General features: G+C 42.5%; 1 protein-coding gene across 43 annotated transcripts in view; it reads left to right on the forward strand.

Annotated features, from left to right (window-relative positions):
- LDB2 (LIM domain binding 2) overlaps positions 1–22745 on the forward strand; it is a 359760-nt gene that overhangs the window by 288026 nt on the left and 48989 nt on the right. For all 43 annotated transcript variants that reach the window (XR_011437186.1, XR_011437187.1, XR_011437188.1 and 40 more), the window contains one exon: positions 1955–2038. Coding sequence is in view for 39 of the 43 variants with exons in the window: in XM_070262583.1 (XP_070118684.1) it covers positions 1955–2038 (84 nt within the window). In the remaining 4 variants the exon portion in view is untranslated. The remainder of the gene's footprint in view (positions 1–1954; positions 2039–22745) is intronic.

Raw genomic sequence — 22745 nt, forward strand, 5'->3', positions numbered from 1 at the left:
TAAGTTGCCCCATGTCTTTCAGCTTGAAAGTGGCAAATCAAGATTTCAACTCAGCTGGTTCTGACTCACAAACCCAGGCTGATAAGCCATCTGTCTCCCAAATATCCAATGCCAGGCTGCATCCCCAGGCTTCTGTCCTCAACCCTCTCCTCCTCACTGGTTAATCCAGTCTCCACTCTTGCTGTTGACGTTTTACTTTCTGCTGTGGCATGCCCACTCTCCTGCTCCATTCTTTCTGCCTATCTGTACTCCAAGTCCTTCTCAATTTTCCAAGCCCAGTTCAAATCCTCCACTCTCCTTGAAGTGTCTAGAGTAGCCACTCTTATTCTCAGAATAGACTGAGAGGCAGCAGAGGATACATGTCAGGAGCTTGGGCCCTGGAATGAGACCACATAGGTTAGTATCCCTGCTCCTGTGTGACCTTAGGCAAGTTACATGATGTCTCTGGGCTTCCAGTCCTTCATCTACAAAATGGGTACAGTAATAGAGCCTGCCTCAGAACATTGGTCTGAGGAGTAAGAGTTAATGGCATGTATGGGGCCGGCCCAGTGGTGTAATGGTTAAGTTTGCTTGCTCTGCTTCGGTGGCCCAGGATTTACCGGTTCAGATCCCAGGTGCGGACCTACACACTGCTCATCAAACCATGCTGTGGCAGGTGTCCCACACACAAAATAGAGGAAGATTGGCAGAGATGTTAGCTCAGGGCCAATCTTCCTCACCAAAAAGAAAAAAGAGTTAATGCATGTAAAGGACATAGAACAGTGCCTGGCACATGGCAGGTCCTCTGCAAGTGTTGGTGATTGGCTTTTAACGGCAGCAGCAACAGCAACATCCTTTCATTCATTGTTATCCTGTTGCCTGACTGTGAAGTAATCTCGTTGAGGTTGGCCATGACTACTTGATGCATACCTGTAGAACCAGCTCCTCCTGGTTTGCGTAAGGATATTGCTAAACACAGGCTCCGTGTCCACAGAAGACTGCCTTTCAGGAATTGACACGCAAGTGAGATGCTCTAACTCTTCCCTCCTACATTTTGTTTTTTATTTATATCCACAAAGCCAATTGGTTGTATCACTGTGGGGAAAATTAAGTACAGAAAAGACTAAATTAAAGTGCCGGTATAACCTGAATAGTCCCACAAATGCAGGCGTGGAGACAAAGAATATTTACTTAGGTCTCTCTCTGTTTAGCATCAATTCCCTTATACCACTTGAGAAAGAAGGAAAGACAAATAGAGAGAGCATCAACCAGGAGACTCACCTTACAATGGAATCCAGAAAGAATTTTCATTTTGTTCTGGCCCAGCAGAACCTTTGGGCTGGCCCACAGAACACTGCATCCCTCTTTTAAATGTGGCTGATAATTTGAAAAATGTGATGCTTACCCTACAGTCCTGCAGGATGAAAATTGCTGAGGACATCTATTTCTAGCCTCAGCTTAATGGGGAAGAGAGTTAGAATTCTTAAAAATATATATATATATTTCATGGCAATTGCAAAGTTTTCAAATATAATCCTCGACTCCAAGCTGTGAAAAACAACACTATCACAATAGGAAACAGGCCAGTCCGAACGCATGGCTCTGCCAAATCCAGAGGTCCCGCCTTCTCTGATGAGTCTCAGGGCACTGGAGTGTCCCGGCAGGGCTTAGTGACCCTCCTCCTGAAGGCCCAGGGCCTCTCACGGAGGAAGGAAAGTCATTTCTCCCAAGGACCGAAAGCACATCTGACTCAGTGTGGTTCTCCCTGGCAACAGGTCTTGCACCACTGATGCAAAAATGTCCTTGAGCGTTACATGCAAGTGTCTTCAAAATGTAAATTAAATTATCTCCCACAACCTGCTTCTCCAAGAAAAATGGACAATGTCAAGATTGCATTTCTTAGCAGCTGTAGCACAGTCTGAGACCTTAGGGCCATCTTGCAGGGATAAAACATATGATTGTTTCTCCTGTTTAGGCACAAGATCCTCAGGTCCTGGATCAGCTGTCCAAAAACATCACCAGGATGGGGCTGACGAACTTCACCCTCAACTACCTCAGGGTAAGACCAACGGCATAATTACATTTCCTGGTGAGTTTGAAGCGTACTGTAGAGGTTTCTATGTGTCTTGAACCAAGGAGTTAAAATGAGGTAACATAGCACAATATATATGTCTTATCCCACGGTGTGTGTTGCGAGGGTCCATGGAGGGTGGGGTTTAATTAACGAAGCATCGAATTCAGGCTCTGTCAGGGTTGAGCTTCCTCTCTACCTTCGTATGACTCTTCGAATTAACTAGTCAAAGGCTGGCAATGTCTGTCTCATAAAATGCTTTGACACTGTGTCCCTTCTGGTTGTCTCAAGTTTATAAGGTGCTATTGTTGAGTTCACAGACCCTGGGTCTCCACCTGGGGAATGGTCACTTCCGAGGAGACTCAGTGTCCCCTCCAGAGAGAGTCCCCTGAAGAAATTCAACCCCGTGCTGTAACAGACATTTATTTCTAAGGCTTCCTAGGGAGTCTCTGTGTAACATGTAACAGATTTTCTGGTTTGGATATAAAGTCAGTTTTTATTTTTAAAAAAATTAATAGCTGGGCCAGCCCTGGTGGCCTAGTGGTTAAGTTCGGCATGTTCCACTTCAGCGGCCTGAGTTCAGTTCCTGGGCACAAACCGACACCACTCATCTGTTAGGGGCCATGCTGTGGTGGTGGCTCACATACAAAAAGAGGAAGATTGGCAGTGTGTGTTAGTTGAAGGCCAATTTTCCTCAGGAAAGAAAAAATTAATTGTTAGGCAAAATTCTCTGCCTACATAATACTTGTAGCCTCTGAATTTGGTCTAATACGGTAACATGGCTCACACTGGTTTTGGGTGTGGAATTGCTGTTGTCACATTGCAGGTAGAGATTATAATTTCCTTCATAAACTGAGCACTATCCTCCAGAATCAGCACATGGGCAGTGGCCACATTCCACATTCCTTAGCTTCTGAGCTGCCGAGTCCCTTCATTGTCATTGTATAGCAGTTTGGCTCTCCAGGACCCCAGCCCGTCATCAAGTTTATGTTATCATTTCTTTATCCTTAAACACTGTGCAAAATTTGTGAATTTTGTTTGTACTCCCAATCCTCTACATACAATCATTTTTGCATATGTCGAAATGCTAAAATGCTTTGGTCAGACTTGCTCTTCTGTGAATTAAGAACCACTTGGACAAATGCTTCCATGTCATGCAGTCATTGCAATGTGCCAGGTACTGGACTAGACACTGAAGATTCAAAAACCAAAATCATGGCCTCTGCCATCACAAAACTCACTCCTATGGGAGTCAGACTCATAAAGAGAGAAGATTATATGTGAGGTGGTAACTACCATGATAGAAGTTTCCAGATGGAATTATAGGAGTACAAAACAGAATCTCAAAAGAATCAGTCAGAGAAGGCTTCATGGAGGAGGTGATCCTTGAGTGTGAAAGAACAGATAAAGGTAAACCAGGGGAAGGGGATAGGAAGGACATTTCTGTCAGAGGGAAAAGAAGGAGCATGGATTAGAGGATGGAATTCCAAGCAGTTTGATGATGCTGGGATATGAAGCAAGAAGCCAGGAGAAGAGGGAGAGAGTAAGTTGGGAGGCAGGTCTTGGAGCAACTGGCTAGCCCAGCTACTGGACGAGCAGCCTCTAAAAGGATTAAAGATGAAGATGGCAGGGTCCCTGTCTTGGATAGAGAGAGAAAAGTCCCCTTCCATCCAGGCTAGAAGCTCCAGAGCCAAATCCAAATGTGGCAAAAGCCAGAGTCAGCTTCACTCCCCACCACCTCACCCCAACACCCCCACCATTCTGGCAGCCCCAAACCTGGTTGTTATTCACTAAACATGGTCCCTACTCAGAGGGCAAGCAGAGTCTCCCCAGGAGGGTTGAGAGGCAAGTGCTCCCAGCCGGGGTATCTGGGGCTACGTTCTCCCAAACCTCCAGGCTCTGCATTCAGAACTGGCCCCCACGTGGGGCCACTGGCACAGCGGAGGTGGGTAGCAAGGCCTGAGGAAGCGAGAGTCTGTCACGTTGTTCTGTCCACAGGAATTCAGAAGGCTGCTATACACTGCTGGGCATTTCATATTGTCAGAGACCATAGGAGATTTAGTTTAAACCCTCTGAGGTTGCCTCTCCTCAGGCAGATAAAGAAGTTCCACACTATGTGTCCTTAGCTGACCCCTCATAGGAATCTGGGACTTTGGAGCCTATCCTAGACTTGGTCACTAACCCTCTGGTGGGATCTTGGACAGATTCTCTATTCCATCTTTTAGTTGCATTTAACAAAGATTAACAAATGCTGAATCTTCTTTCTCTCCCCTCCTCCCAGCTCTTCTTATTGTCATCAGTAAAATGGTGACCTTCACCCTGGGGTCACAAGGCCCGCCTGGTCTCCCCATCCTGCAGTTCTCTTACTTTAGCCCACGAAGACTGAGGAGATCATACCTGCAAAGGGAGAGAATGGTACCAACCCCTCTCCCGACAATGATACAAGGAAGCCATTTATGGTTTGGGGCCCATAGAGCAGCATCTCATAAGCTCCCACTTAAATGTAGTGTTTGCTGTGTGCTGTGCTGGACCTGCATGTCCTGACTTAACCAGCCTTCACAAAGGCCCATGTGCACTAGCACCAGCCCCGTACGAGAATGGGGCACAGCGAGTATAAGTAAGTGAAGTCAGTCGCCCAGCTTAACACCACCAAGTGGCAGAACTGGGCTTGAACCCAGGTAGTCTGCTCTAGAATCCATGTGCTTCAGGGCAAAACTCTGCTGCCTGTCTAGTAAGAATGTACAATGATGATATTCATAGGAATAGCATCGTGTCTTTCTTGCCTTGACGGGAGAGCCAGCATCCATCACCAGGTCCTTAATCCACTTTGCCAAAAGTAATATCAGCTCCTGTTGGGGTTTAGCTTGAGGATTAAGTGAAACAATCCATGTAAAGGGTTTAGCACAGGATGCTTGGGGACAGAAAGAGCCTAGTTAGTGTTCATTGTCATAATTTATTGAGCACTACTACGTGCCCATCCTCGTTCTTCATATTGGGACCACTTGGAGCAACATGGCGTCTCTCTTCTCTCACTCTGGGTCTGCCTAACAATACTTAATTTCCCCAGCTTGTGCATCTTGATTCAGCAGCTGTTTCCTCTTTCCTGCCTCCATTCCTTCCTTTGTTCACTCCCTTGATCACTGATTCATCTATTGATCGGTTCAGGACACTTTTACTGAGCCCACTCTATCTTGCTGGCTGTGTGCCGGGTGCCGGGCCTTCATCGTGGAGAAGATGTGGCCTCCTTCCTAAGGTGGTGCTTGCAGGCTGGTGTGTGAGGCTGGTAGGGTGTGACCAGCTGCAGTGCCAGTGAGGTGAGCTGACACAGAGGGATGTGCGAGGCCCATGAGAACCCAGGGAAGGATCCTGGGATCTCAGGAAGGGCGTCAGGATAGAAACCATCTTCCCAGCAACAACTCCTCAGGGCAGCCGTGGGCCACCTGGCAGGTCACAGCTGAGCCGAGTCTCAAACTCAGTGCCCAAAACTCGGGCACACGGGCTTCCATGATGAGATCTGGCCTGGTTAGTTGTCACCAAGAATGACAAACAAAGGTTATTTCTTCAATTGGGAACTGAGAGCTAAGATTTCCCTGGTGTTCTTATCATCTAACATTTGTAAGACAGCTGAGCAGTCACAAAATGCATTCATTTGTAAAACTGCTTTAAAACCTGGAGCTCCCCCATCCTTCTGAGGAACCAGGCCTTGACTGCAGCCCCAGAAGGTCATCTGAAGTATTGTTTAAACAGAGTTAATGAGGAGCCTCAATAACCACACCTGGTATCAGGAAAAGAGGTCAGACAGGTGTGTTGGTAAATCCTAACCCAAGGCCTTCTAAATCAGTAGAAGAATTTTAAAAATCGATGCATCCTCCTGTAGAAAGAGAGGGATAAAGATTTTAAATACTCCAGACATCTGAAATTTCAATATGCTGTGTCTTTCATGTAGCAGAATTAAGCAGTTCAGAAAGTAAACAATTACAGTCATTCTGCTTCACCAAAACGAGTTCATCCATTCCCATGAAATTCTGAATTGTTCTCATGGAGGCCGGCAGCCAGGGAATGTGCAGAGCCAGCCGAGGTGGCTCTTGGCACTGGAGGAAGGAGCTGGCGAACTCAGTGGCCCAGCTCTGGGGCTGAGAATGCAGATGATGGCACTGCTCTCCGATGCTCGCCCCCCAGGCTTCGGAAGGGACTCTGGTGACCTGGTGCTTTTGAAGTGACAACAGAACAGCTGTTGTCATTTGATTTGAGCTGTCAAACTGCCTGCCGCTGCCTCCTGTGGCCTCTCAGCACAACAAGGCTGGAGGTGCGCTGTGCTGAGAGGCATGACGGGTCTGGCTCGCTGGTCCCAGTGAAGCAGCAGCTGGAGGTCGCCCAGTGGAGATGGCGCTCCAAGGAGGTGTGGTCACACTTTCTCTAGAGGCGGCCACCATGACCTCTGGGAGGCCAGGTTGCTGATGGAGTGTTCTGGTGGTGGTTATCCATGCCAGGGCTGGGAGTGGGCCTGCTGAGTGGGGAAGCCATTGCCTCCTGGCTGTTAGGCACTGTCAGAAACTGGGCGGTGCATTTTCACAAAAGGTGTCCACCGGCCCTGGGGAGGGAGGTTGTTTCCCAATGTGGGGTGATGGCACCCCTCAGTCAGCGCATTCTGGTGAGGGATCTAGAGACCCAGAAGGAGGAGAAGGAGTTAGGAATTCAGAAATGAGTTTTTTGCCACCTTTGCTGGAAAGCAGCAGGTCCTGCTGTTCCGCTGGCGTTTCATAAAAAGATCCAGTCCAGCAACCAGAGGGAGGCAGGTGCAGTGTGATTGATGGGCATTGGGGCATCAAGTCAACGGGACCTGGCTGTGGAACCTTGTCCGTTCCCACTAGATCCACTTTGCCCATTTACTCATCATTCATTCCATAAGCATTTATCAAACACCTTCTTTGTGCCAGGTCTCTGCCGCCCCCAAGGAGATCACTGCCTAGAAGGTGAGAATGGAAAACAAATAGGTGCTGGGAAAGAAATCTGTCCCAGGTCCAGTGAGAAGCACAGTCGCTAACGTTTATTGAGCACTTACTGTGTACCAGGCACTGCTGCTATGTACTTTCCGGGGAGTCCCTTTTTTAAATGATCACAAAAACGTCTAATGAGGCACGGACTCTTTTTAGGCCTATTTTGCAGGTGGGGAAAGCGAGGCACAGAGAAGTAATTTCGCAAGGTCGCAGAGCGGGTGAGTGGCAGAGTCAGGATTTGAACCCACAGTCTGACTCCAGGCACAAAGGAGGGAGAGGTGGTTAAAAGGTGGGCGTGGAAGGCTCAAAGTCTTCAAGGAGGAAATGGTCCTTGAATTGAATCTGAAAGATGAGTAGGTGGTCTCAGGCAGACAAGACAGAGGGCAGTCTAGACAGGGAGCCTACCGTAAGCGGCATCGGAGAAGGATGAAGCAGGTTGGTGGGTTTAGGCAGTTTCATATGGCTGAAGTGTAAGTTTTAAGTTTGTTTAAGTACTAACACAAGGTAGGTGTTACGGTCCAAAATGTACAGCCTAGCTGAGTGGTATAGCTCTAGAGAAGATTTTGTTCCAGCAAGAACACACCATGGTCAGAGGAAGCACCTCGTGCTGGGGCCTGGGCTTGGGGGTCAGACAGACGAGAGTACGTACCTGGCCATAACCACTTGCTGTGTGACCCTGGATAAGTCACTTGACCTCTCTGAGCCTCAGTTCTCTTATCCAGTAAATGGGGTATAATATACCCCTCACTGGATTCTGGAGAGAGAAATTCATGTGGAGCTCCCATCTCTTTGCCCAGTGCACTTTCGTAAGAGTCTCTGGTCCTCTCTCCTGGGTAGAATTGAATCATTCGTTGGATTCTCCTGTATTCAGAGCTTAAGAGAAGAGCTCTTGTGAGTCAAGAAACCCAGGAATCTGATCCTTTTCTTTAATTCTCGCTGTTCCTTTCATCAAAGTGAAAGCCCTTTCTAACTCAGGGTTTGAAATTGCCGTCATTTCAAATTTCTTATGTGCAATTCTTGTATGTGAATGTTTACTGTATGCAGTAACTGTTTTCTTTAAACAGCTTTAAAGAATAAGATTTCAAAATTGAAAAAAAAATTGATGTCTATTTCATTTCCTATCCCATTAAGAGAACAGAGGTTGGTAATGCAGAAATCATGTCCTTAAGCATTTAAAGGAAACCCTCCCAAACTTCCAGGATGGCCATGAGTGGAACGTGCCATTTTCATTCCTCTCCCATCAACAATAGAGTGGACAATCCTCGCATGCTCCACACGCTGCAGGGACAATATTGGTTTATACAGCTGCTGACCTCCTTGAGGATTTGGGGTAGTTTGATTTTGCTTTTAAACTTTAAGTCAATCATCTAACCAAGTTATATTTTGGTAGCATCTACCGTGGCCCAGACACAGAAGGGATAGGGTGGGGTGTTTACAAGAATGGATAAGGCACATTCCCTTTCTCAAGGTGTTGAGCTATTGTTACAAGTAGGTCTGCTTCCAGTTCACACGGTCCAACCTCCACCGGGGACCTCGGGTCATCCCAGGATGCTTCCTCTCCTAACATCCTTGAGGACACCCCATCCTCGCTGGTCTCAGCAGATGACTTGAATTGGAGTGGTTACAGTTTCAGTGCACTGTTGATCACTCTGCTTCTTACCTTGGCACTCAAGGCCTTCCTGCTGCTTCCCAGCCTTGCTCCACACCCCTTCTCCATCTCACAATCCATCCTGTAGCCACATAAACCACCTGCAGTTCCCCGAATCCGTCAGGCTCTGTGCCTCCATGCCTTAGCACAGAATGACTCACTGCCTAGAACACTGCTCCTACCCTTCTCTTCTCGTCCAGTTTCCCAGGCTTCTCCATCTCAGCCCTCAGGACTCATTCATCCATCACCGCCTCTAAGCATCTTTTTCTGACTCTCAGCTGGGGCAGCTGCCCCTCCCCAGTGCTCCTGGAGCTTGGTGCACGGCGGTTTCTTGCTTAGCTCGTGGCAGGTTCTGCACAAGAACTGTCACTCCGCTCATCTGTCTCCTGAAAACAAATCAGTTATCCTGTATTTCTAGAGCCTCATGAGATCTAGATGGCAACATGCGCCCAGTAAATGTCTCTCGAATGGCTGGTTGGGGAATAGGAGTTTGGTAAATAGACGACTAGCTTTTGAATGACACCAAAAAAAAGGCAATAGAACTCAGATGAATTCACTTGCCCTGCAGCATCTAGAAAAAAAATGTGTCATTTGTTTTCAAAGTCACTACCTAGAACTTCACCATGAAATCTAAAGAGCAGAAGAATTGAACGCATTGAGGAAATGAAAGGAAGTGTGGCACGGGGCCTCCACATTGCTCTCGTGTGCAAATCCCACTTAAATTCTCAGAGTTCCCAGTGTCAAATTTTTATTCTAATACCACGACTTTTACTTCCTCTCGTCAGTATTTAATCTTTACTCTAAATGCCGTTATGCCTTTTTCATTATTTTGCAAATATATTCTTTCAAATCTCAAGGAAAAATTTCTTAATGGGTGATTAATTTTGTCTATTTTCTTTGGCCAGGTTTTCTTGATGCTAAGATACATAAGCTTTTTCTTAGGCATTATATTTAGTGTGACTTTAAAACATCTTATTATCCTGTCTCTCAGCCAAAAGAGACTTTCTTTGTGTTTCTGCTTACTCTTTATACCTCCATACGCATAATTTCTGCATAAATGTAATCAGTATATGTACAGTTTCTTAATGTTATTGGGTAAACACTTTTGCATGTTTCTACATCGTCATCACATTAACCATTTATAATAGCTGCAAATATTCCAGTGTGGTGCCATACCGTGTTTGTTTAATCATGTCTCTAAATGTCGAGCACTGAAGTTCTGTTCAAGTTGCTGCTGTCATTGACACCATTCCCCTGAACACCTTGCCGTGTCCTGCTCCAGGCGGTGTTCTCTGCCAGCAGAAGGCTGAGATGTGGAGGTCATGTGGTAAGAAAATAAGTGTGCTTTGAATTCAAAGAAATTTAGGTTCGAATCCTAACCCCTTTACTACCTGTAATGGCCTTGAGCAAGTTGTTTAAATTCTCTGAACCCCATTGTCCTGATCTAAAAATTGGGAAGAATAACATCCCACAGGTTGGCACTAATTACAATTTATAAGATTAGATGGGTTACAATTTATAAGAGCCTGGCACACAGAAGGAGCATAATAAACACTAGTCTCCTCCTATGCCGTCTAAGAGTGGCAGATCAGGGCTCCACTTTACTTCTACCACTTTCTCATGTGATATTGATCAACTGCCTTAATTTCCTGCAGCCCCAGTTTTCTCACGTGTGAGTGATTATGCCCCTTGTGAATCATAGTAACTGCATCACAGGTGAGCGGTAAAATGGTAATGCATGTGAAGGGCACATTTAACTCTCACTTACTACGCCAGGAAGCCAAGTAAGTCGCATCCCATTTATCATCTCCTTTACTTTGGTCATGGCCTTGAATTCTGCTCTGAGATCCTGAAGCCATATGATGGATCAGAAAAAAGAGAAGTGATTGATTAATGGTATCTGCCAAGGAGGGTAGCAGGAGGGAGTCCGGGACATGTGCCAGGCATTTGGCATCTCCTTTCCAATGCAAATATTATTACAAATATATAATCATTATCCCTGGCTGTTTTCAACACCGTCTATAAGCTTTTTGTTGTGGTTCTTGTTAAATAAGTCTAACTCTTCAAATAAGCAGTTGCATCACCTGGGCATGAAAGCATTTAGGTTTCACAGTAATGTTTTTTGATCCTGTACCTTTGATTTCCCATGTGAATGAAGATTTTTGTTGTTGTTATTGTTATACCTTAAAGAACATTGGTCCCTGCGTGTAGCTTCTACTGATAGCATAGGAGTATAGTCCAGTGCCTCCAAGAACTGGGCAATTAGCTTTGGAAAATTACCCCCAACAGAATGACATGAAGTGGCCTCTAGGAGAATAAGTGTGGCTGGAGGTAGCGTTTGGAATCCTGCTGCAGGGTTTTTGTTTTTTATTTTTGTGAAGCTTTGACTGCCAGCCAGGATATTTGCCTTGGTCTTATGACATGAGAAGGGATCACAATCCAACCCCCTTTCCCACCTAAATGCCAAGCCAAACCTGAGGGCGGAGCAGAAATCCCTGCGCAGAGATTGAGATGAAGTCTAGTCGTTGACAGTCAGAACGGGCTGGGATCTGGGCTGACCATCCACCATTCACGCGTTCAGACAGATCCGCAACAAACCCTTGTTCACCACTGATGTTTGGGGAGCAGGAACCATACCAGCAAATCTCCTGTGCCTCTCATAGTGCCCGCATATTATAGACCCTCAAAAGGCTCCAGCCTAAAGTGTGCTACTCAAGGTGTGGCCCATGGGTCACTGCGGGTTTGCAAACTGTTTGTTACCGGTCTGTGACAAGTTCAGAAAATGAGAGGAAGGACTTTACAACTACAAACAGCAATTTGAGCTTGCCACGATGTCCAGGTTCATCCAATGGACTCATCCTACTGATGGGGCTATAGAGCAGTTCAGGTGTTATCAAACTCGCACGGCAAGTGGCCACTAGTCAAGGGCTGGAGGAACCCACGTCACAGACAGTTTGAGGAGCACTAGCAGAGAGCACTGTGACATGAGTCTGATTCAGAGATGAGCTCCAGTTTCCCCAAGGACCATCTAGAATAACAATTATCAGCATAATACTATTAGCTATTGAGGAACTTCTGTATGTTCTCAATAAAACAATGAGATAATTATTATTGTCCCCATTTTACAGATAAAGATCAGTCATTGTCTAAGGTCACAGAACAGCAATGCTTTCCTGGGCTCAAGTCTGGCTTGTTGCCCAGCCCGTTACATACTCCGCTGTTGGTGAGAACTTGTTCCTTGGTGTGGGCCCGTGCAGGAGACACCGTCCTTTATAGGTGAAGGATTTGGCCTCTGAAACAAAGCTGTCACACCTCACTCTGACTTTTCCACGCCTCCTTCTCCTCCTTGGAGAAAGGCTCCCTCTGAGAGGAGGCAGAGAAAGTCCTCCTGAGCTATGAGAATGTCCCACACACAGAATGATTAAAACCTGGAACACCCGAAGGGCACGTTTAATTGCATTTGGAGATGGAAAAGTAGTACATGTGACTTCGTGCTAAGGGGATTAAAGCAGTTAACTCTTACAGAAGTGAAGTGGCCATGACATACAGACATCCCAGTGTCTAGAAAACAGTGTTTTCTAAAGTCAAGCCAGAGGGAGTGGCTATCAGAACATTAAAAGAAAAAAAAAAATACATACATACATATATATATATATATATATATATATATATATATATACAAATAAACAAAAGCAGTATTTTAGCAGAGCAGTCCTAACTGAAAACAGTTTCAGGGCCACAAATGCTTCTAAAATTCTTGGCCTTAAAGGTACAAATAGAGCCTGGATTAAAGAAAGTAATTTCCCAGTCTTGGGCACTAGAGAAAGGGAAAGAAATTGTTGTTTAACAAGACACTGAAAATCAAGGAGATGGTAAGGTGGGAAATTGGCAGTCTGGGAGAAAGCAAGCTGAGGGATTGCAAAGTTAAGTACAAGATGGAGCCCGGAGTTAATCCTCCTGGGAAATCGCCTTCTTAATTGTCTAGAATGAGTAAAAAAGTGTGTCAGGAAAATGTGGGGAAGAGGGGAAGGGGAGAGCTGCTTGGATTGGTTTTAATTTAAGAACATAGGCAGAGAAGTAGCCTGAGCTATGAAGAGGGGCGAGGAGGTCGTACTGCTTGGCTCTGAGGCTTGAGACCTTTCTCTGTGTCCAGTCTCTGATTGCTCTCACTTTGCACAGGCACAGCTTACTGTCCACAGAAAACTCAAGTGCTTTAAAGATAGTGACTCTTATTAGATTGCATGATCTCATCATCTGACCCTAGCAGAGTTCAAGGAACATCGTAGGTAGGAAATAAACCAATGTGTGAAGAGGGAAAGGCAGAAGAGGTTAAAGTCTCTGGTCTTGATCCGCATAATGAGCTTGGGAATGGCTATAAATGTGTACCATTATTAAGAGAAAACAGGTAAAGTTTCACATGTCTGCCATACATCTCTCAAAGGAGAAGGGAGGGCCATGAACAGCTATCCTTGAGTTCCAACTATGGGCAAGACACAAACTTGATTTTATTTAATCCTCATAAGAAGTTTGGGAAGTGGGCGTTAATACCCTCATTTTACAGAAGAAGAAACTGAGGCTCATAAAGGTTCTGGGACTCGTCTGACTTCATTCAGCAAACAGCCAGGCTGAGATTGGATCCCATGTTGGCCTGGTGCCCTCGCCACTCTGTCATGCTGCAGAAATGCCACTTCCTACCAAGAACTGGGCTGAAGACCTGGATGAGGTCATTCATTTCCACTGAGATGACCAGGCTGTTTTGCCAAATTGTCAACAGGCAATTGTCAACAGATGCAATAGATGGAGAACACTGAACACTTAAGTATAATGGGGTCAAAGCCCTGGCTGGCCTCATCCCGCAATGTCTCACATCCCTGTTTATCTCAGACTTTTCCAAAATCCCAGGCCTCAAGGCCATCACTCATCACCCAGACTCTTGTCCCTACTGCTATAACCAGACTACTATCCCTAATGCCTGAACACACATTTTAAAAACATCGATCGGGTCATGTCATTCCTCTGAAGTGGACCTTGAAACTACCTGCTTCCAACCATCCAGTGAAAATCTCATGTCCTTCTCTTGGCCTGCAAGGGTTAATGGAACCTGACCTCCCCAACTTCATCACCTAGCAGGCTCCAGTCCCTGGGCCTGATTTTTGCTTTTCCAACGTACCCAGTTCCTTCCCATGGCATGGCCTCTGTGCTTGCTGTATCAGACCACCTATCTAGCTATAGAGCCTTGGGCAATTGCCTACTCTTTCTGTGCCTCAATTTCCTCATCAATAAAATGGGGATGCTAATAGTCCCTTACTTCCATGAGTTGTTGAGAGGGTTAAATGAAATGGTACTGGTGAAGTGCTTCAGATAAAGTCAGGCACACAGCAAGTGCTCAATAAATACTTGCTATTTCATCATCATCATCATCATCATCGTGTCATCATTTGCATGGCTGGCTCATTATTGTTCAGGCCTCAGGAGACATCACCTCCTCCAAGAGTTTTCTCCTGGTCAGCTTCTCTAAGGTGACCTTGCCACCCCCCGCTATTTTATGTCACACCTCATTACGTGTCTTATTTTCCTTGTAGCATTTTCATCAGTTGAATCATCTTGCATAATAATCAGTTTAACTTTCTATTGTTTCTCTGCATCTCATGCCTGTCACTGGAGTGTAAGTGTTTTGAAAGCAGGAATCTTTTCTTCCCTGATGCCTAGAACAGGACCCGATGCACAGTGACTAGAGAGGCAATAATTTTAAGTCTATTCAACTTGAGATGAGCTCCTTGAAAAGTTGGAAGTTTTAAGAGCAAACCGTTCATAAAACCCCAAATCCAAGTGTTACCTTGGAAAATTTGAGTATACTTATGTGAAGGCTTTTAACCATCCTTGACATCATAAACTGCACGCCTGTAGCACTTTCCTCTAAGATTTGATGTTCTTATTTGCAATTCATAGACAACCCTGTCTGTGAGGGTAGGTGAGGGAAGCTATCAACTTTATTTGATAAATATCCCTCATCTGTAAAGCAAGGGGAATAAGCAGGACTCCTCCTTAAGCAGTCTAAAAAGAAGGAACATGAAATGGAAATATTTACGACTACCACAAATAAAATATTAATCAATCCCATGCTAGAAATGGGGAAACTGAAACCAAGAGGTTGGAGGCTGGCCCAAGTCTACCTGCCTATTGGTATAGGATGGTTTCTGGTTTCATTTTTGTCTCGGTTCTCCATCTACGGGATTCATTCATATCCATTCAATCCACAAATGTTTACTGAGCACCTACTATATGTCTGGGTCTACTCTGGTCTCTAGCTAGCAGATGCCATATTTGACACTAAATATTTCTGGGCTCCTGGGAATCTCACACACGTTGCCTCTGATATCTTTACAATCTTTCTTAGGCCAATCATAGCCTAAGACTGGAATTCTTCTCAAGAAGGTAGCTAATTTCTCCCTCTTCTCTTCTGGCCTGTTTCCCAAGCTTTGTGAAATAAGGTGGGGATGGAGTGACCCCTTTTCAGTTCAACAGTACCGTAGATCATCATGGAAACTTTTGATGTAAGAGCAGAACTCCACTCTGGAAACGTCACAATGAATATTTTATAGAAAAACTATCTCTAGCCTTAGGAATTGATCAAAGAGTTTGTTTTCTTCCCTTTCCCAACGTTCCCTTGGATTCCACCTGTGCTTTACCCACAGAAGGAATTTATGGCCATCGGTCAAATTCTTGAACAGTTTTGTCATGCGTGGGAAACTTAAGTGGAAAAATGAAAGCTATCATGATGTTGATTAACTGAATTTACAAACATAGCAAAATGGTAGCAACCTTACTGTTTATACGTAGCTTCTGAGCTTCGAGACTTTTGGTATCTCACTGACAAGTGGGAGGCAGGACGGACAAGTGCTTGCTTTGGAGAAAATATGAAATGTGGTCTTACTATTGAACGGTGGCCATGCCCACATGGTGGACTTGTCTGTTGTCAATTCCCTCAACACCAATTGTGTTGCATCAGTCAGCTCTGGCTTGCAATTGAAAATAGAAGTAGTTCTTCTTCTGTAAAATGGGGTGGAGGGTGGGATAACACTTAGTTCCAGAGGTTAAAGAATACATGAGGCCACTTATGCTGAAATGCTTTGTAAGCTGTAAAGTTCTCTTGTGAAAAAGGTACCCCTCACTCACTATCCAAACCCTCAGTGTCCAAGCTCTTGCCAGCCTGACTCAGGAATCAGTGAGTTTAGAATAAAATTTAAATAATCCTTTGTTATCCAATTCAAGCTACTCACTGTCCAAAACTCAGGAACCAAACTGACTCTTATAGTTCACTATCTCCAATATTCCAGCTCGCTCTCTGAATTCTCACTCTCTAAATCTGGAAACCTCGTAGGTTTGGATGGCAAGGAATAATTGAACTAATGGGTACCATTATTGTCATTGTCACTTTACAGTCTAATTTAAACAGAAGAAAGTAATTTTGGGTTGAATTGTATGAAATTGCTATTTATGCAGGTCAAACACTGTTAAATATTGGCTATTTCATATGGTTCATCCTAATATTTAAGAGATGGGGACTCTACACCCAAGATAGACAATCATTTGGCTCCATAATTCTTCCATTCCCCACCATCATCATCCAATTTCTATTTAGCATCATAAGTAAATATAACAGCCATTTATTGCCTGGTGACTCTGTGCCAGGCACTACGAGTCACTTAACCCCATAATCTCCTTTAAAAACAATTATTTGTATTTTGAATGGATAATTTTTTCATACAGAGCAAAATTCAAAAAGTGTAAAAATCTTTAAAAGGTATGCCTTTCATATCTAGCTTCCAACCTCTCAGTTCCCCTCCCTAGAGATAGCCAACATTGCCAGTTTCTTGCATTTTATTCCTGGGATATTCTATGCATATACAAGCATATATTGCTTTCAAAGCGCGCGCACACACACACACACACACACACACACACACACACCCCTGCATGCAAATGGTAATACATTATGCATACAGTTCTAAGTGTTGAGCAGTGGTATTCTTTATAAAAGCAGCAGAGATATATCCTAAAAAGGTATATCATTTTAAAGATCTACCACAATTTATTTTGCCAGTGCTTTATTGATGGACATTTAGGTTGTTTCTAATCTTTTTCTACTATTAGCAATGATGTGCAAATATTTTTTCATATTTTATTTTGCACAGGAGCAACTAAAAACAACTAAATTTGTGGGAGAAATTCCTGGAAGTAAAATTGCCAGGTCAAAAGACATGCACATTGTAATTTGGGCAGATACTGTGAAGCGGTTCAACACAGGGGTTGTGGCAAGTCTCGGTTTCCCAAGCAACATAGAAAATGACTATTTCCCACACTTTTCAACAGCTAAAGGTCATCAAATTTTTCTCCTGTTTTCTAATATTATAGATGAAAAATGGTATCTCATTTTCATGGTAATATGCATTTCTCTTATTACAAGAGAGATTTATTATCTTCTCAAATACTTAAGAGCCCTTTGTATTTCCTTTCTTGTGAATTATTTGTTCGTATAATTTCCCCATTTTTCTATTGGATTGTTGTTTTTTTCTTATAGATATGTAAGAGCTTTATATTTTCAATAAGCACATGCTTTGTTGTGATATAATTGAGATGACATTGCAAGTTTGTGATTTTATTTTTTTCAACTTTGTAACAAGGTTGCTTTATCCATTGCATGTTTTTTGTTTTCATTTTTCTTTGTGTGTTAAAAGAAGCAATACTTCCACTATGTCTTGTGTTTTATGGTTCCTATTTAGTATTAGCCCTCTTTGAGCTAATAATAATAAAAATAATTCTTCTGTGTTGTCTAATGCTACTTTTAAAATGTGAGGGCCTTTTTTTTTCCCCCAAGGAAGATTAGCCATGATCCCATCTTCCCCTATTTTATATGTGGAATGCCTGCTAAAGCATGGCCTGATAAGCAGTGTATAGGTCCATGCCCGGGATCTGAACCACCAAACCCTGGGCACTGAAGCAGAGTATGTGAGCTTAACTGCTGCACCAGCAGGCGGGCCCCTGGGGTACTATTTTATGTTTAAATACTTTATCTACATGGAATTTGGGGAATGTAAAGTGTGAGGAAGCTATTTAATTACCCGGTTGTTCAAACACCATGTGACAATTAATACATATTGTTCTTACTGATTTGAAATACCACTTTAGCATATTCTAAATTGCCTTAAGTAATTGAGTTTGTTTCTGGACTCCCATTCTTGTTCTGTTAATTTGTCTTTATATTCTTATCCAATACCACATTAAAAATTACTGCTGCTTTATAGCATACGTCAGTATCCAGTAGAGTTCATGTCATGGCGTTACAGCAGTCGCCCCTTATCCACAGAGGATATGCTCCAAGACCCTCTGCAGATGCCCAAAACCACAGGGAGTACTGAACGTTATCTATACAATATGTTTTCCTATACATACCTGTGATAAAGTTGAATTTATAAATTAGGCACAGAAAGAGATTGATAACAATAACTAATAATAAAATAGGACATTAAAAATAACAAAATAACATTATAATAAAATTTAATGTCATAACATTGCAATAAAAGTTATGGGAATGAGGTCTTTCTGAAAATATCTTATTGTACTATGCTCACTCTTCTTCTTGTGTTAATACGAGATAGTGCAACGCCCACTTGATGAGATAAAGTGAGGTGAACGATGTAAGCATTGTGACCTAGCGCGCAGGTAACCGAAACCGTGGAAAGTGAAACTGCAGATGGGGAGGACTGCTGTATTCTTTCTAGGATTCCTAAATCTTTGTTTATTTTTTCTTCTAAACTTTAAAATTAGATTATCTAATTTAAAAATAAATTTATTGGTATTCCATTGGAATTCTGTTAAATTTATAAAATTAACACTGGAAGAGTTGCAATCATTACAGTGTTTGGTCTTTCTATCCAAAATCTTGGGTAGCCTTTCCAATATTGAGGTCCTTTCTGGGTCCTTTGGTAATGTTTTGAGGGTTTTCTTTGTATGTACGTATTGTATGTACATGTGTATGTGTGTGTGCCTGTGCATGTGTGGTTTTGTACATAGATATAATTTTCTATTTCTTGATAACTTTGCACCTAGATAATCTATTTTTTGTTTATAAGCATTTATAGGGTATTTCCTTCCATTTTATAGTTTAATTGGTTTTGTTTGTATTTATGAAATTTATTGATTTCTGTATATAAATTTTGTTCCCTGGCCCTTTACAGCATCTTCTTAATATTTATACTAGCTTTTCTTTTCTTAGTCCATCCTCTTGGGTATTCCAGTTAAGTTATATCATTTGCAAATAATGATGACTTTACCAAGTCTTTCCCAATTTTTATATTTTATTTCTTTCTTTTATCTAATTACATTGGCTGGTACCATCAGAAAAGTGTTAAATAATAGTGCAGATAATTAACATCCTTATCTTGTGTCTGACTTTAATGGGAATGTTTCTAGATTTTTTCATTAAGTAGGATGATGGCTTATAATTTGAGTAGACATATTTCTCAAGTTAAGGTAATATCTATCTGTTCTTATTTTATTAAGAGCCATTTAAAGTAAAAAAGGAAGATTGAATTTTATCTAGTGTATTTCTGGTGTCCAAGGGGATGGTATTATTTTTCTCTTTTTATTATTATAATTAAGTATACTGATAAGAATAATTGATGCTTATTTGGTGCAATTGATATCCAACATAGTATTCTAAGTTCTTTACATATATCAACCCCTTTAATTCTTGCCCAACCTAGAACTCAGTATTATTAGTATTCTCTCTCCAAAGTTAAGAAAACTCACATTCACAGAGGTTAAGTAACTTGAACAAGATCAGACAACCAGTGAGTGGCAGAGCTGAGATTGGACCCAGGCCAATTTCTTGTGTATAAACACTATGCACAGTTTCATCTTGATAGATTTCTTGATGATAAATCATCATTTCCCTCTTAGAACAAATCCCACTTATTCATTATATATCCTGTTTTTATTTGGTCACAGATTACATTTGCTAATATTTAGTTACAATTTCTGAATCAGTGTTCAAAAGGAAAGTTCAGCTAAAATTCCCTTTTTTGTGATGTCTTTGTCAGTGTTGAGATTTATTGGTATCCTGGCCTCAGGAACATTTTGGAAACATTCCTTTTTTATTCTTTTCCCAGAATAATGTGAATGACGTTGAACTTATTTACCTTTTAAATGTTTTGTAGAATTGCCGTGTGAAACTACCTTGGTCTAATTCCCCTGTGAAACTATCTGGGCCTGGGGCTTTTTTGTGGAGGGTAGCTTCCTAATAATATTCTTTATTTGTTCTAGGTCTGTTTAGAGCCCTGCCTTCAATATAGTTTAACATTTGGGAGTTATACACTTTAAGTGAATAAATCCTATGGCTGTAAAATTACAATCACATTAACTTCTAGGAAGGAGAGACACATGTTGCATGACAAGAAGTAAAGTTATGGAGGTCAGAGATTGGAGCTGCAAGGGAAATGCTTCCAAAATGAATAAAGGCCCTGTGGGGACAGGGAAATTTAATACATTTAAGGAACTAAAAGAAGGTTAATGTGGCTGAACCCAAATAGCAAGATGGGGAGCATGGTTCATCCTGACACTGGGGGCATGAACTGGGCCCATATAATGCTAAAAAGTTTATCTTAAAGCAATGGGATATTGTGAAGGGAAGATCACTGCGAAAAGTGAGTGCACTTGAAAGATTTTAGGAAAGAAGAGTTAGTATATTTTGGTGATTAGATTGGATAGGAAGTATGAAAAAGGTGGAGGTATCAATTATGTCTCCTTGTTTTTAGCTTGTAGAACAGGCTGGATGTTGGTTCCCTTCACTGACAGGGATTGGACGAAGATTTGTGTAGGGTGCACACGGGGTGATTGAGTGCAGGGAGACCCTAAATTGGTTTCTTGTGTGTTCATTTATTTGTTGATATGTCAGATTTGAAGGCATTTGTGACATGTAGATTCATCAAAAAGGTTGTTGTATATAATTTGTGAGTCTTCTGAATATATCATCATTAAAACCTTAAGGGTCATCAAGAAGGATGATGCCTAGGAAGAAAGGAGAAGAGGGGAAGAGAAGAGAGGCTGGGCCCCAGCCGTAGGACTGCAAAAAGAGTGTTAATTCTTGGGCAATCCCGTCAATGAGTGTTTGGTCTATTTTGCTACCCATTGACATTCCTTGTCAGGCTTCTGTGGATTCTAAGAACTGTCTGGAGCTCCTCCCAGTGAACAGCCCTGACTTGGGGACTTCAGGGACTCCATGAGTGTCCCTCCTCAAGGAGATATTTGGTGTCCAGGGTCAGATCTACAATGATGTGACTGCCTTCCAGTCTTTCTGTTATGCTGTTTTAGAATCTCTGAATGGATGTTTTTAAATGTTTTCAGTAGCACTATAGTTTGTAATTTGGTGCATGCACTCAAAGGCTTCTCAACATGTAAACACAGAGGTTTTTAATAAAAGAAAGTTCTAATGTTCAGAGGCACGTATAGAAGCCAATGCCTGGAATCCTAAGGGAGATTTGTCTGCTTATGAAAATTCTGCAAATTCTTTATGGAAGGGAAGTGTTTCCACAGTTTTAACATGACTCTCTGGAATAATCTCTGGATATGGTAATATTAACACGTAGACTCACTTTTAAAAAATCTATTTAATAAAGGTTAACTTAGGTTTTCTGGAATAGAGTTTTCCAGAAAACTCTAAATCTGCCTTTTCCAAAATTTGAGCCTAAGTAATATTCTTATGTTATTTCTTCCTTCTTAAAAATGTTTGGCAGACTGACTTTATTAAGTATTACTATAAATTGGTAAGAAGACTGCCTCATTTAAATAAAAGTAGTTATAACCATGTTTTCTGTAACTATATTTACAAGTTAATTCAACTTTTAACTACATATGTTCACTTAGGTTTTCTCTTATTAGAGGCCTTTCACCCCTCTGAAAACCATTATTTCCTTATTAATTTTCCAGTGGCTTTAGGCATTTTCTAGCTCTGGCAATGACTATGTGAATAAATAGTCTTTATTGTCCATGGTTTTATGATGCAGAAAAATACTTTCGATATACTTAGAATGCTGATTATTAGATGAAATCAAAGGAATAGTCATTAGCTTTGATGATATACAAAACAATCTCTTATTGAGTACTCACTGTATTCCAAAGCCTGGGGATTATAAAAATAAAGACGTGTTGGGGCCGGCCCCATGGCGTAGTGGTTAAATTCATGTACTCTGCTTTGGCGGCCCGGGGTTCATATGTTCAGATCCCAGGTGTGGACCTGCGCACCACTTATCAAGCCATGCTGTGGCAGGCATTCCACACATAAAGTAGAGGAAGATGGGCACGGATGTTAGCTGAAGGCCAGTCTTCCTCAGTAAAAAGAGGAGGATTGGTGGTGGATGTGAGCTCAGGGCTAATCTTCCTCAAAAAAAGAAAAAAAGTAAAGACATGTTGTTTGCTCTCACCACGCTTAGCAGTAATAATTAAAATATACTGAGTACTTACCATGTGCCAACATTCATTCACTCTTATAACAAATGCTTATAAGATGCCTACTGAGTGCCAGGCACGGTGCTAGGTGCTAGAAATACAAGAAGAGTTGCATTCCTGCTCTCATGTGTTTATGATCGGGTGAAGAGGCATTTACTAAATAATCGCACATAAATGTGTGTATAATCTTTAAGTAAATAAATTCCACCTTGGAAAGGAACATAATTTTATGAATGAATATAACAAAGGCAACTTACCAGTCTCGAAAAGCTCTCAGAAGGCTTTCCTGAGAAGGTGATGTTTGGACCGAGTTTTAAGGACGAGTTGGTTTTGACTAGGGGGGAGCAGGGGAAGAGCATTGTTCGCTCAGAGATCAATCCTGAAAAAGGCTCCATGGCAGGAAGAAGCAGGCCAATGGCTGGAGAGTGCAGTGAGATGGAGAGAGACATGAGATTAGACGGGGGGAGGATGGAGGTGGGGCAGAGGCTGGTGGCAGATGACACAGAGCCTGTAAGCCCTGGTTCAGAAGGACCTGATGGTGAAG

The sequence above is a fragment of the Equus caballus genome, chromosome 3 (assembly GCF_041296265.1).
Source record: "Equus caballus isolate H_3958 breed thoroughbred chromosome 3, TB-T2T, whole genome shotgun sequence".
Classification (NCBI taxonomy): domain Eukaryota; kingdom Metazoa; phylum Chordata; class Mammalia; order Perissodactyla; family Equidae; genus Equus; species Equus caballus.